The 17,882-nt window shown below is 42.0% G+C and overlaps 1 protein-coding gene across 3 annotated transcripts in view; it reads right to left on the bottom strand.

The window, feature by feature from the left end:
- LRP11 (LDL receptor related protein 11) overlaps positions 1 to 17,882 on the bottom strand; it is a 59,440-nt gene that overhangs the window by 27,415 nt on the left and 14,143 nt on the right. For all 3 annotated transcript variants that reach the window (XM_057527964.1, XM_007196930.2, XM_057527965.1), the window contains exons 3-5: positions 11,705 to 11,846; positions 7,267 to 7,392; positions 6,190 to 6,396 (exon numbers count right to left, since the gene is read on the bottom strand). In XM_057527964.1, coding sequence (XP_057383947.1) covers positions 6,190 to 6,396; positions 7,267 to 7,392; positions 11,705 to 11,846 — 475 coding nt within the window. The remainder of the gene's footprint in view (positions 1 to 6,189; positions 6,397 to 7,266; positions 7,393 to 11,704; positions 11,847 to 17,882) is intronic.

The following is a 17,882-nucleotide window of genomic DNA, read 5'->3' as shown; positions in this document are numbered from 1 at the left end:
AAATTATGTAGTCCCCACTACAGTGACCAAAGCTTTTAGACTGATACCTCGTAGAAGGTAGGAGGTGCCTTTTCCAAGACCAATGTTTCTCTCAGTGCCCCAGAATACTTGGGTATGCTTAAAGGCATCTGCTGATTATAGCTCATTAGATGACATTGTCCAAAGAAGTGAGTAGGTCAACGAAAGAGGACGACTCCCTTCAAAATAAGTTTGTGGAAATAACCATCTGATTATCTTCATTTGTGATAAGTACATTTCCTTTAACTGGATTTCCATTCATTTGAGAATCCAGTTGATTCCTGCCACCATGTTGGAACATAATAGACTATTCAGCTGTGCTGCTTAATAGACTTCACATTCAAACCACCTTCCCAGAAGTGTTGCTATATAGTTTCAAAATGGTTTCTCAATTAGAATAAAGATAGTTCAACGGAATGAAAATATGAAATACGGGGCATGTGAAAAAATTCCTTTAAATATCCTTTGTGAGAATGTCCTCTCTGAATAAAATACTTTCCATAGTAACGCAAAGGTAGAAGTTGCTCGCTCATTACCTCCAGAGATAAGGCAAACAGCGAGGCTTTGGCATATTTCGCATGGGAATCCGAGAAAGTGCAGGCAGAAACCCTCACCTCTATACAGAACGTTGTGCGTTCTACTAAGTCCATGCCTTAATCTGGATCCTTAAAGAATTTGGCTAACCTGCTGGGCTGAACATGAATTCTCATTTCGAAAACAAAAACAAACAAACAAACAAAAAAGCAGATTCAGTGTGAATGTGGATACACTGCCACTTTTCTAGCACTCTGCAGAGCTGGAAACCAGATTTCTTTCCTTCGGCTAGGTCAGATACAAGGGGACAGACAGCCTTTGAATAGATGACTTGGGCCATGCAGGCAACAGGCCCTGCAACTGCAACCATCTTCAACAGCACAGCCGCTGTGCTATTGCATCCCAAGCAAGCGCAAGCCCCGCTGCGACGCTGTGATCCGCTCCGACGATTCTAAGAGGCCGGAGTGTGTGTTCACTGGTGGAACTGAATATTCGCACACACCCTTAACTTCATCCTTAGTAACATGCTTGGGATAAATTCCCAAGGGCAGGATAAATGGGTCAAGGCATACATACAAAGCTTCAGAAACTGCCCTCTGGAAGACTATACTAATTTGAATCCCACCAAAAGTATGTGAGACTTGTTTCTCTGTACTCTTTTCTTTAAAGACTTTTTTTTAAAGGTCAAGTCTTATTTATTTATTTATGGCTGCGTTGGGTCTTCGTTGCTGCGCGTGGGCCTTCTCTAGTTGCGGTGAGCGGGGTCCACTCTTCACTGCAGTGGGTGGGCCTCTCATTGTGGTGGCTTCTCTTGTTGCACAGCACGGGCTCTAGACGTGCGGGCCTCAGTAGCTGTGGCGCACGGGCTCAGCAGTTGTGGCACACGGGCCCAGTTGCTCCACAGCGTGTGGGATCCTCCCGGACCAGGGCTCGAACCCGTGTCCCCTGCATTGGCAGGCAGATTCTTAACCACTGCGCCATCAGGGAAGTCCCGTACTCTTCCCTTTTTTAAAAAATATTTATTGGCTGCATCCGGTCTTAGTTGCACACATGGTATCTTTTATTGCAGCGCATGGGCTCTTCATTGCAGTGCGCGGGCTTCTCTCTAGTTGTGGCTCGTGGGCTCAGTGGCCCCGTAGCATGTGGGATCTTAGTTCTCTGACCAGGGATCAAACCGGCATCCCCTGCATTGCAAGATGGATTCTTAACCACTGGACCACCAGTATCTCCCTCTCTGTACTCTTATAAGCATTATTATTATGTTTTCGCCTTTGCCAATGTGATACATGAAAAACTGCATCTCATTACTTTCTGTACACATTATTAGTATTAATCTTAGTATCTCTTTAGCGTCTCTTCAATGAGTTAAGTGTTATTTATCCTCACAAGTCTGCGGGGGAAGGAGGCAGCAGAAAAATTAACTTGTTCATATTTACTGATGATCCTTGTAAAACTCAGGCATAGGTCACAAACAATAATGCATTTTTAAGTCTACTATGTTATGCTGAATATAACGTAATTTCAAATCACATGAAATTGGAGGCTGGGGATTCCAGTCTGGTGGTCTCAGGGATAACAGAAGAGGAGGGAGAAGGGGGATGCTGTCCAAACAGAAACCACGTGTTGTGGGAGCCCTTTCTAACACTTTCAAGGTCCTATTCTTTCCTTCCCACTTTCTTTACCCTGGACTTTTTTTTTTTTTTTATGTAATATTTTAGCTGTGCTGCGCAGCATGAGGGATCTTAGTTCCCCAAACAGGGATAAAACCCGTGCCCCCTGCAGTGGAAGTGCAGAGTCCTAATCACTGGACCGCCAGGGAATTCCCACCCTGGACTTTCAAAATTTGTGTTTTTGATGGACATTTAATAACGTATAAAAATATAAGTGAGAAAAATAAAAGTTTTGTAAAAATAATATCCTAATTTTGTTAAAAGTGAATAAATGTATGTGTGTATGTATATAAGTAAAAGTAACTGGAAGAAAATGCAACAAAATGTTAATGGTGAGTTTTGCTAGATGATTTAAATTTTCTTCTTTATAGTTTTCTATATTTTCCAAATTTTCTACAGTAAATACATATTACTTTAGTGATTAGGAAAAATAATACATAGTATAAATAATAACTGGATATTAATCTCTCTGCATCTGTGAAACTCCATTCTTTACATCTTCATAGCCCAAGTCAAAGGCTTATTATCAAAAAGAACAAAAATAGAGATGCAGGGACTTCCCTGGCGGTCCAGTGGTTAGGACTTCGCACTTCCACTGCAGGGGGCACGGGTTTGATCTCTGGTCGGGTAACTAAGATCCCGCATGCTGCTGCACCATGTGGCAAGGCCAAAAAATTTTTAAAAAAATAGAGATGCAAAAATATTTCAGATTGGGTGTCAACTATCATTAACTGGTGGTGGCAGCCTGGAGCATTATTTGCAAAAGGGTTCTGAGGCTGAGTCCTCAACCCCCAGGAGATAAAGCTGGGATCACAGAGCAATATCTAGCACGGACAAGGGCTAATGGAGGCATGCGTGAGTGTCAGGCTTTTCATATTCCCCAAAACAGATACCAGGTTAGAAGGGCCTTAGGGGTCATCTGGTTGAAGCTTTTATTAACTGATGAGGAAACTGAGGTCCAGAGACATGAAGCAACTACTCAGGGTTCTAAAGGCAGAGCCATGACTAGAACCTAACAAAGGAGACTGGCCTTTGGTCTCCACTCTGCCTTCAGCTAATTCATTCAAGTTCATGTGTGCCTCTCGTCCACAGTGACGGAGCAAGAGTTCACCCATTGTGGCCTCCAAGAACTCAGTTCTCTCTGTCAACTTCATCCCTGCTGCCCAAAACACCTGGTCTCCCCTTACTCTGTTTCTTAGGTGACTGTCTTCTCCATACAAACATTCCATATGGAGAAAATGGATTCAAACATATCCCAAGGTTTGGAAGGAGTGGCAAAATTCTCCCATTAGGTGGCAGTACCAGCAAGGAATAAACAAAAGCAGGCATCCGAAGGGCACTTAAACTAAACTGTCTGAAAGAAAAGCCTTTTGTAGGATATTTTGTAGACATATTTGTATCGAAGCACTTTAAAATCTACAAAGTCCGGGGGTGTGGTGGTGGTGGTGTGATGAATTGGGTGATTGGGATTGACATGTATACACTGATGTGTATAAAATTGATGACTAATAAGAACCTGCTGTATTAAAAAAAAAAAAATTATTCAAGTCATCCAATGATGGAATGACCCAGTTGATTGTATGACTGATTTGACCAATAACAGAGTGATGTGAGTAACAAAGAGATCTGTAAGTCATTTTATTTATAGGAAATTTTTAAATTTTAAGAACTATTCTGAAGACTGATCATGAAGTTATCTTGCTTACTTGGTGAATTTAGATCTATTTTTAACAAATCACAAACCTGTATAGTGATAGTACACATTCTGAGGGCTTTAAAAAGATCTTTCTTATGTGATTATTTAGGTGATTTTTCCCTTTACTTATTGAATGTTTGTATGTGCATCTGTATGTTGTATGTGCATCTGTATGTGAGCATGCGCATGTGTTGGGAAATATAAGTAAGAATTTAATACATTTATTTTACAGGAAGCTTTGAAGAGACAGAGCGTCTCAAGTTTTCAATTTCTAACATAAATACATTTTATAGATAATATATTGTTTCAGGGAGTAGAACAGATATTCTTCTTTGGTGATTACTTATTGATTTTCTTTTGTCTATAACAATTTAAAGTACTTTATTGCTTACATTTAAATAAATGCTAAATCAATAGTAAGTTATACAACCATATAGTGGATATATGTATAGAGATATTATCCAGAATACATGCCCTGGTCAGAATGGAGACTTGTAGAAATACTCACTTTAGATGACTCTTATAAGAGCAGAAATGTGAAGAAATAAAATTATCTTACATTTCATCCTCAATGCTCAATTTTTACAAGTCATTTTTGTGATCTAACTTTTAAATAGGACAACCTAAGGCAATTGTATTTTTTTCAAATTTTATAATGGATAACATTCATGGTCAAATTTTGAGATAGAGAATTAGTAATGTTAATGATGAGTCCTGACTCTGGTATTGACCTGTTTCTTTTTGAAAATTATTTGACCTTTCTGACTTTCAAAATTCAAAATAGAAATATGTCTGTTTTTGACCACATCATGATATGTAATTTAAATCAAACAAGACAAAATGCCTTGAGAACATAATATATATAGGAATGAAAATGTCTACTACTTGAGTGTTTTTAGAGTATCCTTCCTGATTTGGACAGAAACAGAATAGTTCCTAAAGAACAGAAATATCAGACCATATCTGATGGCTTTTCTTCCTTTTTATGTTTATGTGCATTTCATCTCTTTGAAAATCCCAGTGACTCTGATTCTTATTTTTCTCAGTGACTTTTATGCACAATAAAGGATGCTCTTTGTAAAGTGTGAAAAAAAATTTAAAAATTAAAAAAAAATCTACAAAGTAGATAAACAAAAGATTGTCAGGAAATATACCAAAATATTAAAAGTTGTTATCAATAAAGGGGTGTTATTTTAAGCCATTTCCTTTTTAATTATTTGCAAACTCTGTATCTTCTATAATGAACAAAAAAGTTTCATAAAGTAGTTATTGAAATAGTGACAGATTATGTCAGTAAAATGTATGCAGAGTTTGAGTACTGAAAGACATTCACAAAAGCATACAGAAATGTGATAATCTATATTCTGTCTCCTATGTCATACAGTCATGCAAATATAAATGTGTAAAAAATTTTTAAACAATAGAATCCTGTAATGCTTTAGGAGTATGCATGTATTTTAAAATATTATTAGCCATAGTTTTAAAAAAAGCAAAAGATGATAGATTTAGTTAAATTGGAGGCATAATACTGAGATACTAGCACATGCAACCATTTCAACATAATACAATATTTTCTTCACATTTACTTGCTTGGTGTGAAGAGGATTTACATAAATAGGTAGGGGTTATGCTGCTTCGCCTCAAAATAACCTAAAATTTAACACTTAGGGCGTTAGTTTCCTTAACATAGGTGTTGAAACTTTTTTTTTTTTTTAATTATTTATTTATTTATGGCTGTGTTGGGTCTTCGTTTCTGTGCGAGGGCTTTCTCCAGTTGCGGCGAGTGGGGGCCACTCTTCATCGCGGTGCGCGGGCCTCTCACTATCGCGGCCTCTGTTGTTGCGGAGCACAGGCTCCAGACGCGCAGGCTCAGCAATTGTGGCTCATGGGCCTAGTTGCTCCGCGGCATGTGGGATCTTCCCAGACCAGGGCTCGAACCCGTGTGCCCTGCACTGGCAGGCAGATTCCCAACCACTGCGCCACCAGGGAAGCCCAAAACTTTTAAACTCTAACTTATTTACAAATAAATGTATTGATACCTCTGGAGTATGTATATATGTACGTATGTATGAACGTATTTGGTAGGTGTTCCTTACTATAAATAATCGGAGAAAATGTCAAGTTTTTTTTCTTTCTGGCCAAATTCTTCATTTTAACTCCGTCCTTTCTTTTAAGATATCTCCTTAACACTCTTCAAATAGAACCTTATTTTGAGCCAAGTGTCATTATAGAAAATGAGACTCTTTGTGAAAATCTGCCTCAAGTCCTTACCTGGTATCCCAGGATCAATGAGACTCTCTGGTCCCCAAGAGGCGGAATGATTCCTCTTTTCCGTGGTTGATGACGCAGGTGGCTGTTTTGGGGCGGTGGCTTTCTGGGACTTGTCCCGCAAGGAGCCCCTGCCTGCATCTTTGCTTGGTCCGGTGGGTCTAGGCTGCGCCACAGCCATGTGGGTCACTGTCTTGCGGTCAAGGCTCACTGAGGGTGAAAGAGCTACTATCAGTTGTTGGGTTTCTTTTCTGAACTTTAGCTAAACTTTAGCTAAACCACTAAATTTGCAGTAGATTTAAAGTCATGGACATTTGGGAATGATAACCTATTCATCTACGATATATCAGAGCCCCATAAAAAACTATTTGTTCTTGTTTTCAAATGAGTAATCAGGTCTCTTCTAATCATTAGCTTTCTGAAAGTTCACATAAAGAGACAAAGACACAACTTAAACCTAAGGTTTTGAGATTCGTCATCCTTGCTCAAACCAGTACTTTATTAAACTTTCCACAGCTCTTCTTCGTTTCTTGCTCTTCTCTCTTCTTTCGTTTATATACACGGCATTATAAGACTGATTTACAGCTCTGACTAACCACACCCTCATGTCATAAATTTTCTAAAAAATTTATCAAAAGAAAACGTTAGCTCATTTCAGTTTTTTTTTTTTTTTTTTTTTCGTTTTGTTTTGTTTTGGCCGTGCAGCATGTGAGATCTTAGTTCCCTGACCAGGGTTTGAACCCACACCCCCTGCATGGGAAGCACCGCATCCTAACCACTGGACCACCAGGGAAGTCCCTCATTTCAGTTTTTAAAAAAGCATATGTTAAACAGCATTTTTAGGATGGGGAAGAATCTTTTAGAAAATTGAAAAGAATCTCTTAAAAACGTAAGTAATATCAAAATTTGACATTTGTAACTCGCATTAAAGACATAGTAAATGCTCATTTAATTTAAGGCATAGCTCATTCACATGAAGTTATACCTGAAACAAGGCAGAAAAAGAGCACTACTGAGTTTGCATTTATTGTGACAATATAGACATCCCTTCTACCCCAAAATGTGATGCAGTCAACTCACGATTTTGACAGAAAGCTTCATCAGACCCATCAGGACACTGCTCCACTCCATCGCAAGCCAGCGTGATGTCAATGCAACAGCCGTCATCACAAAAGAAGTGGTAGCGTGAGCAAACATTCGAGCATCCTGTTCGTAAACAAGTCTCAAGTCACAGGAGTGCAGGAAAGAAAGACTTCCACCGTGTCAAGATTAACAGAGACTACACATATAATGAAATGCATTTGGATAAAGAGATGCAGATAATGAGGGAACACCTAACAGTCTGTGCTGGAGCAATAGGTTCTGGGAAGGTTAGGGGGTTTCTTCTTGACCTTCCTGACTTAATTCTTAGGAATCACCATGGACTCTTCGTCTTTTTTCTTTTTTCCCAGCTTATTTATTTATTTATTACTACTATTTTTAAACATCTTTATTGGAGTATAATTGCTTTACAATGGTTAGTTTCTGCTTTATAACAAAGTGAATCAGCTATACGTATACATACATCCCCATATCTCCTCCCTCCTGCGTCTCCCTCCCACCCTCCCTATCCCACCCCTCTAGGTGGTCACAAAGCACCAAGCTGATCTCCCTGTGCTATGTGGCTGCTTCCCACTAGCTATCTATTTTACATTTGATAGTGTATATATGTCCATGCCACTCTCTCACTTCATCCCAGCTCACCCTTCCCCCTCCCCGGCTCTTCGTCTTAGGGCCCTTCTCTAAGCCAATGATACTTAAGAGGTGAGAACAGAGAAGCAGCAGCTCTGGTCTTCCCCATCCAGCCCTGAGTTTCCTCCCTCAGGTGACCCACTCTGCATTCATTCGTTCGTCCATCAGCTCCTCAGCAGGCCACCTAACACCGGTTCACCCCTTGCACAGTACTTGGCTGGCTGACTGTGTTTTATCAGAGACATCACTTTCTACACGCTATTCTTGCATTCACGTTTCCTAAGTAATAATTTTTACTGAGATCCACTTTCTACTATTGAACCCTGTTTGCTGGCCATCATAGATCCATGGTGCTGTAAAGAATAAACAGAATCTTTAGCTACTAGCTGGTGAGAATTTATTTTCTACAAGTAATGAAATTCCCTTCATTTTGGAGCTCTTAAGAGTTTTTAACCCTCAGAGCTACATGTATTTTCTTGAAAGGCATTCCCTGCACCCCCCAACTCCAGATTAAGCCAACTTTACTTTACAGTTGTTAGCTACATAACAACTGCTGACACTAGTGATGTAGACTAAAGGTATCAGGCTAAAAGTAGGTCTTAAGGATTCTGTAATTCTCCAGGGACAGATGGACTAGACAATTGTCTCAGCTCATGGGAGAGTGGTACCTGATGATATTTCTGAGACAAATGGCTGAGCACAGTATACACGCCCAAGAGAGTCTTGGAAACGTTCTACTGGAAAGAAGTTCAATTAAAATGCTGGGAGAGGAGTCCATCTGGGTGGAAGGCAATTCGAAGATACCTTGATTATGGAGGAAGAAGAGGTAAAGAAAAGAAATGGTGGCAGAAAGAAGAAGATGCAGGAAACCAGCAGTTATGGCTGAGAACTTGGGCCTAGAAAGGAGAATCTGCTTCGGACACAGGGAAGGGGTTGGGAGGAAAAGTAAAGGGAAACTCTGTGGACACCAAGCAGGATACAGCCTCTGATTACATTTCTTAAACTCATGACATGAAAATCCTACCTATCTCGAGGCTTTCCTTACTCCTTGGTAGTTTTGGAGCTAGATCCATATTAGTAATTTACCCATCTATTTCTAGATTAGTGGTCTCCAAACCTTTTTGACTACACTTATCTCCAATCTATAAATCATATGCATGTGCCACCATATTAACATATTATACATCTTATAAAGTAGATTGAAAATTTAAAGAAGATTAAAAATTAATAAAAATGTAAGTTCTGGGGCTTCCCTGGTGGCGCAGTGGTTAAGAATCCGCCTGCCAATGCAGGGGACACAGGTTCGAGCCCTGGTCCGGGAAGATCCCACATGCCGCCGAGCAACTAAGCCCGTGCATCACAACTACTGAGCCTGTGCTCCAGAGCCCGCGAGCCACAACTACTGAGCCCACGTGCCGCAACTACTGAAGCCTGCACGCCTAAAGCCCGTGCTCCGCAACGAGAAGCCACTGCATTGAGAAGCCCATGCACTGCAACGAAGAGTAGCCCCCGCTCACCGCAACTAGAGAAGGCCATGCGCAGCAACGAAGACCCAACGCAGCCAAAAATAAATAATTAATTAATTAAAATATATAAGTTCTGGTATTTTCTTTTCTGTCTTAAAAATGTCTTGACTGTCTGTTTGGGATTCTCTATGGAGACCACACATCTGGATCATCTTAGAGGTGTTTGTTGGCTTGTTCTGTGAATAGGTTATTTTTTGCAAAGCTGGAAAACATGCAGCCTCTATATCCAAAACTGAACCAACTTATCACAGAAGCAGGGGTATGTGCTTGTCTGTTTACCCCAGAAAGTGTCACCCTTGGTTATCATGAAAGCTAGTCATTAACTACAAGATCCGTATATATAATAGAGGGAACAGAAACCCTCTTAATCCCCACCTCTTGTTTTCCATGTGTCGATGTAGTATCTTATTAACTTTAATTCATAGTTGGTTATTCCAGTCTAACCAGTGAGTGATTCCAGACAGCAGTTAATACAATAGCATTCTTTTTATTTTCTGTAAAGTTACATACGTAAGACCTATACCCAACTGGCCTTTCAGTAACCAAAGGTGAATCACATCACTCACTCTCTGCATCTTCAAATACACTATATCGTCATCTTGAGAAAGGCCGGAAATGTACAACTGGCAACTGGCCTTGGGAGCCCCAGAAAACTGGCCTGAGTAAGTAAACCAGAGCAACAGGCAGCTGGTGAGGTGTCAGCCCTTTGCCTCCATTAGCTCAGGCCGTTTCTCCCTCCGATGCACCTCAGTTGTACAAAAACAACCCTTTTCTAATTTCTGCAGGGGTGACAGCTTCCCAGGAGCACTTTTCTCCCAGAACCAGCAGCTGACTTGGTCCTTGCCCAGGGAGCCCTGTTCCCGGGAGCACAGCCCTTGGGGCCCAGGAGTTTTCCACTGCTGATGATTTCAGCTGTTTGCAGCGGCCCTGGCACATGGTCAGCTTTCCAAGGTATGTTCTGGGCAACTGGCTCTTCTGTGCAGCTGCAATGAATCAGCAAGCAGGGACTGCCTGAATGTGGGCTGTGCTGCAGGGCTGGCTCACTCCCCGTGGCTGACTCACGCTGCTGCGGTGAGTGGACTGGAGTTCGGGGTCTGGCCTGCCCACTGGCGGTCACCCCTCCTTCCTCATGGTCAGCCAACCTAATTGTGAATGTTCCTAATGCGCTGTACCCTTGTGGAAGGCAAATTATCAAGGTGGCGGAGTTCTTAGGATTCTGAAGTCTCCTTCCTCATGTCCAATATGCACGCTGACCCATGTCTTTGATGGAAGATCAGTCAAAGTACAAGTAAATCCAATCTTTTTATTCTTACTCTCCTGACTGCTGGCTTGATTACCATCCAAATACTGAGGAATCAAGGATGTAGGAGACAGGCTACAAGTCTGCCAGAGCCACGGCTAGTGAAGGGTCCCCACACATGGCCGGGGATCAGGTCTGTGGAGCGCAGTACCCACGCCCACTGCCTTGCACACAGTTCCCGTTCACTGCAGATGCTGGGAAGGCATCCGCTGACCGAGTGACAGGACCCTCACACATACACTATCTCAGCACTTCTCCAGAGTGAATTGGGGGTGGGTTCCCTCTTCCATACCCCTGTATCTTTAGTGAGGCTGAGTTCCATATACGTTTTTTTTTTAACTTGATGAGCTAATCTTAGAAATGTAGATGTTTGGGAAAGTAAGAAACAGGTAAATGAGAGAAATGAGTTTACATTGGGCAACAGAAGGTGAGAAGCATTATATATATGTCGAGCTATGTTATTAACATATCTGTGCATCTGTGTAAAGTGTCCATGAAAGTTTTTAAACAGTCCTTTTAAATTGACACATGCACTGCATATATTTTAACTTGTTTTAAATGTACTCCTTGGCTGCATTCTTTGAACATACATATCAAATAGACCACCCTCCTTTAAACAAGATCCTCTCCTGGAAAAGCCAGATGTCTTTTACGAAACTGAGTCACGGAAAGATGGAGCATCTCTCGGGTCCCGTGGCTCACACAGCCTACTCTCAACCCCTGGGGTGTGGAGTGCTACCCCACCCCAGTTCAGCAGTCTCACTTAGCCCAAAATATAATGCAGCCTATTTTTGCAATCATATTTTTAGTAAAGATTTCCCCATTCAACAACAGCCAAAATAAAATGAAAGGGCCCCTGTAATGCAGTCAGAATATAAAATGCCAATTTAGTACCATCCTTCCATCGATAACCCGGTTTCTGTTGGCCACTGTGAATGTGAGGGAAGGACTTTCTTCTCACCTCCTGTGGAGAAGACCACGGGAAGCACGGTCACCGAGACGTTGTCAGAGCTCCTCTGCCCAGCAGTGTCCATCACCGTCAGCTGAAAGGTGTATGTCCCTTCCTGTAGGTGGGACAGCTTCAGGGTTCCGGACTGAGGCACCTGATACCCAAACAGGAAACATCATATTTAGTTAAGAACCTGAGGCACAGAGTCCAGCATCATCCTGAACTGGAAATCAGTGTCATCCTTGGAGCAGTCCCATGACCCACTTCTCCACTCCTGGTCCAAGGTTGCAGAATACTAATCACACACAATTCTGGCAGATTGGTCAGAAGACTTGAGCTCCGGTGGGACTGGGGCCTGACACCCCCTTTCTCCTGGAAACTTCCCCTCTCACGCCCATCCACATGGTTGCGTTGGAAGGGTCAGTTATGACCACTCCTATGGCCACGGGGGTGCCAGGCTAAGCTGAGGGGAGCCGGTGGCCGTGCAGGTGCTAGAGCATGGACCTGCCTAAGTGGAGGTGGCAGGGCGGGCTCCCACTTTCTCCACCTCTGGCTCAGAATCAGGCAGGCTGTGAGAGGTGGCAGCTATGCGACAGGTGACACCACTGTTTTATCGCTTCTTGGGACTTAAGACAGGAATGCCTGGGAACATGGGAGCAGATGGTGACCACACTGGAGCGTGCTGACGTGAAGCCCTGCAGCCTTGAGCAGGGTGGTGTGAGAGCGCAGCTCTGTCCTCTGTCCCAGCTGGTCTGCCAGAACATAGACCTAAGACTGCCGAAGGCCAGCGGCCTTGGGGTTTGCTGCCCTGGGTGTATGAGAGGAGAGGGTAGATTGTAGGGTTGAGTCAGAGTAGGGATTTAAGGTGGGTGCGACAGGGGGATGCTGAGTGTGGCCATAGGAGTGAGGCTGAGATGAAGTTAATGGAGATTTTAAGAGACCAGGGAAGCCTTGAGGCTGGAGGCTGGGGGGGCCATCCACACAAGACACATCCTCACCCAGGCCCCGGTCATATCTCTGGGAAGGCGAGTGAGGTACTGGGCTCCTGGGTGTCGACACGCAGCATGCCGGTGTCGACACTCAGCTTGCCAGTGTCAAACTAAACCTCTGCGGGCTGGGCCTTCCCTGGGAAGCCTCTTTCCAACGCTGGGGCTGGAAGGACGGAGCATCCCTCGACTAAGGGGCCAGTCCCTCCACCTGGGCTTTGGATGCCTCCCTCTAGCCTTCCTAGGTACCTCTTCTCTGATGCAGGAAACACCGTATCCAGATCCAGACCATGGTAATCACCTTCAACATCTTGGGTGCACTCAAATTTAGGTCTTTTCAAATTAAATATCACCTCCCTGGCGCCTTTTTTTTTTTTTTGGGAGTTGGTTGATGATCTTTATTAAATGGCCACTCTGATCATCCTTATCCACTTGGCAGAATTAATATGGTTTCCAATGAGCCAAATTTCCACCTGGCCCTCGTGGGGCAAAAGCACTCTAACAAGTATAGCCGAGGTGTGTAGAAGTTTGTCTCAAAAACTTTTTAAGATAAATAGAGTTTGAAAAATCTGCTTATAGGGGAAGGAGAGCTCTGTCAGATTTTGCGGCTCAGCTATCCATGGGTGTAATGACGATCAACTGTCTCGATGGGAAAGCTTTGAGAGCTGCTGGATTTGGACACCAACAGAAAAGGGAGATGCTGACAACTGCTGACAGAGAATGGATCTTGCCCAAAGGGCCTCCGAAGAGGGCTTTGCGTTCGGCACCGCCACATCTGCAGGCCTTGCCTCTAGGAGCAGAAACTAAGTACAGTAACTTAATACCAAGGTCTTTGTTTGAGGCTTATTTTGGTAACTGAGAAAGTCAATAAGATCCTATTAATCGCCTGTGAAATTTCTTCTACAAAAGCTCCCCTCCCCTTCTTCTGCAGTAATTTGTTTAAAGCTTTTGCTGTTTCACCTTAAGTCTCCCAGAGCCAGTGAGAAAAGGAAGTAAACACTTTGATTTTTGGATTTCGTCATTTCAAGATATTTTTTTCCCCTCTGTGTTTTTACTTCCTGGATGCAGAAAACTCTTTAAGGTTTTGAAGCCATAAGAGATAAAACATTAATCTGATTTGATTTTTTAATCCCTTTCATAACACATCTTGGCATGTCCTTTTTTTTTTTTTTAAATTGAGGTATAGTTGATTTACAATTTCAGGTTAAGTTTCAGGTGTACAACATAGTGACTCAAATAATTTTTAAAGGTTATACTCCATTTATAGTTATTATAAAATGTTGGGTATATTCCCTGTGCTGTACCATATATCCTTGTAGCTTATTTATTTCAAACATAGTAATTTGTACTTTTAATTCCCTGGCCCTTTTTAGTTTAGTTATTTGGCTAACAAAGGCTATCTTTCCTCAAAATCAGATACTAGAATATATAGAACTGTAAAATGGACGTTTTCCCTTCAAGCACCCAGATCATCTTTTTGAACATCTCCTCACATTTATATGACACTGGAAAGGATTTAAAGTATTTTACAAACATTTCCCAAGTGTCAGGATAAAAAATACACACACACACACACACACACACACACACACATAAATGTATATGCAACATAACCAATTTGTAACTTGGAGAGAGATATTACCTTTAATAAAACAAAGAGCTTCTAATCTCTGCCCAAGATCTCCTATTCAGCAGTAGCAGAGCCTTTGATGGCTGGTCTCTGGCTAAATCAATGTATAACTCACTCTGCTATTCTGGCTCAACTGCACCTCCCTAAAATAGTAATTTAGTGGTGAGGAATACACGTTTGGGTTTATTTATATACCACACACACACATACATACATGATTATTATATATACTGAGTTACAAAATGAGTACTGCTTGTCTATTCCCCTACCCACACGGTTGCTTCTAAAGTATATAAGGCATTGGGCATATGTCAGTTACAAAGTAGTGACAAGATAACGTGGTACAAAATATTTCAGTAAGAAACTCCATTGAACCAATGAACCCAAACGCATTCTAGCCTTCTGCCTCGTGTCAACTAATCCAACTTGCAAAACCGGATGAGAGCTCTATAGTGATTTGAAGGCCATTACGATTCTTGTTATAATCCAACGCCATCTCCCTGCACACATACAGAGTGAAGGAGACACACGGGGCAGCTGTCCTGATCAGCAGAGGCCAGAACATAAACTGGTACCACAAAACTGTCTAGAAACTTCAGGTGAACATGCTTAGGTTCTGTTCTTCAGTTATATGTTCCTTTTTCTATTTACTTTTCATCATGACTATGACCCAAAGTTCCATAAAAAAGAAGCAAAATGAGTTCAACTGTCTGTACTTTCTTAGTTATATATGCTCAAATGAATGGAGTTAGATCATAGTCACAAAAAACTCTGATGTGCCCATCTTTCCCAATTGTGCAGGAAGGTGATTTTAAGAGCGTTTCCTCAAGAGTTGGGGATTTCTCTTATCCTCACCAGAGGAGGATCATTCTCAAAAGAACAGAACCAAAAAGGCAGTAATTAAGACAGAATTACATTGGTTATCTTGAGGTTTCAGGAATCAAAGGGAGAAATATTTTTGGACTGGGGCTTTTCTCCTACTTTTCAAATTCTCTCAAAATGTGTTATGTAAATCGTGCTCCACTTATAAAACTAGCCATGATTAGAAGCCTCTTAAACTAGAGTACAGAGAGGAAAAAGGAACTTATTCTTCCTGTTACAACCCAATTTTACCTCTGTGTTATTCATTTTTTTTCTTTTTTATTATGCATTTCTTTTTTTTATAAATTTATTTTATTTATTTATTATTTTTGGCTGAGTTGAGTCTTCGTTGCTGTGTACGGGCTTTCTCTAGTTGCAGCGAGCAGGGGCTATTCTTTGTTGCGGTGCATGGGCTTCTCATTGCGGTGGCTTCTCTTGTTGTGGAGCATGGGCTCTAGGCATGCAGGCTTCAGTAGTTGTGGCTCACGGTCTTCAGTAGTTGTGGCGCACGGGCTTCATTGCTCTGCGGCATGTGGGATCTTCCCGGACCAGGGCTTGAACCCGGGTCCCCTGCATTGGCAAGTGGATTCTTAACCACTGTGCCACCAGGGAAGTCCTATTCCTCTTCTTACCTCCAGCAGTCTTAGAACCTAAGTTCTAAGACTAGAAACTTAGTGAATATTTGATGAATGAATGAACGAAGAGTGAACAGAATGGCAAATAACATAAAAGAAGATGAGAGAGAGCTGGAACAAGAGCAGAGAAAGAGAGTAACACTAAAGTTCCCATCCTTCCCACCAAGAGCAGGACATTCCCTGAGAGCGTGAGCCAATCTTCTTGCACCTGGCCATATGCAGTTTCTACAGACAAAAGATCAGCACTGCTGCCCTCTTGCTTCTTCTCCTACTGCCCTTCCCTTCTTTCCAAACCAAGGAAGTTTGTAGAAGTAAGTTATTGCACAGACCACTGGGCAAATGGGCAACTGTCCTCCAGGGAAAGCCATACCCAATTCTCATTTTAAAAGGATACTGACTTTCATGGTCCTAGGTTACTATAATCAGAGGATATACATTGAACTTGAAAGCCCTCACACATGTTCAAAATTTTTGCACTATAGAATGTGGATCTTTTCAATCCGAAATTTTCACGTCAATATAATTATGAGTCCTATTGTCAAAATATTAAGAGTACAGAGACATGTACCACAGGGCTCGCATCTGCAAAGTCTTCTCTGATGTCCCTCAGCTAGATTATCATCTCTCCCTCCCTCTGAATTCCAGGGGCACTTTATCTACATTCGCTTTTGGCCTTGCCACCTTCTATTTGGTATCATCGTTAATTAGGGGCACGTCTAATCTCCTCAATGGGAGGCAGCTCCCTGAGGGCAAAATACCCTACAAATGCTTCATAGGGCCTTACTCCCTGGCTCCTTGCCAGTAGAAGGCTCTCATAATTTTTGTTTGTTTGTTTATATATAAGTGAGTAAATTTATTCCGACAGTAGTTCAGTTAAACTATTGGTCAACGAGACCCCACAAATAGTTTACATCCCAAGATGTTTAGAATTAGCTACAACAGTTACCTCTCCACGAGTGCTCATTCTGTGCTGTGCAATGTGCTAAGCACTTTGCTTGCATTTTCCCATTTTAACCCCCAGTGGAACACTCTCAGGTAGTATTATTTTCTTTACAATTGAGGAAGCTGAGGCTTAAAGAATGAAGTAATTTTCCCAAGTTCACCCCATGAGGGAATTGGCAAAACTGGGTTTGAACCCAGGCCATATGATTCCAAATTCCATGCTCATAGCCACTGTAGAATTCTACCTCCGAGTTAGCAGAGCTCTAGGCCTTCCAGGTCCTTATTCCAAGAATCATTTCCTAGAAAGCACTGAGTCACAGCTTATACACAAACCAGCTAGCTGTTGTGGTCTGAAAAAGCAAGATACTTCCTCATACACACACAAAGTCCTTCAAAACCTCTAAAAGCGCTTCTCCCACCCACATCCCCACCCCATTACCCACCCCCAAATACAAGTGCCAGGACCTTTGAAGGGACAGTGACAGGAAGTCAGGTTTAAACCCAAGGGGACCTGGAAGCCCAGATTGACTGCGGATTCCTGTGATGCTGGAAGCCTATTGTGCTATAAATTTATTGTCTGGGAAGCTGAGTGTTTCTGAACAGGAAAAAGACTTCAAAGCTTCTGTTGCTATTGGAATAGAGCTTTCACAACTCAATTTACCCAGATTTATTTTTCATGAGGTACGTACTTTATTTTCCCAGGGAGATTATCTTTCATTATTTCCTTATAAGTAGTTTTCTTAAAGAAAAAAATGCAGTTAAACATTCAAGGCCCTGAGCTATTGCGTAAAAGGAATTCATGCTTAAAGGGCAGTCTACATCAAGGCTCACGGTTAATTCTGAAACACAACTGGTATGAATTATTCATCTATTATGCTCTCATGTGTCTTCCTGCTTAATTGGAGCAGTAAGTCCTAGGATTTGCTGTTGTTTTTTTTTTTTTCCTGACTAATAACACCCTTCATTCTTTTTTTTTTATACTTTTTTTAAAAAAATTATTTTTATTTATTTATTTGGCTGTGTTGGGTCTTCATTGCGGTGCGCGGGCTTCTCATTGTGGTGGCTTCTCTTGTTGAGGAGCATGGGCTCTAGGCGCGTGGGCTCAGTAGTTGTGGCTTGCGGGCTCTAGAGTGCAG

The sequence above is a fragment of the Balaenoptera acutorostrata genome, chromosome 14, assembly GCF_949987535.1.
Source record: "Balaenoptera acutorostrata chromosome 14, mBalAcu1.1, whole genome shotgun sequence".
In the NCBI taxonomy this organism is placed as follows: domain Eukaryota; kingdom Metazoa; phylum Chordata; class Mammalia; order Artiodactyla; family Balaenopteridae; genus Balaenoptera; species Balaenoptera acutorostrata.
This window is presented reverse-complemented; position numbering and strand designations above follow the sequence as displayed.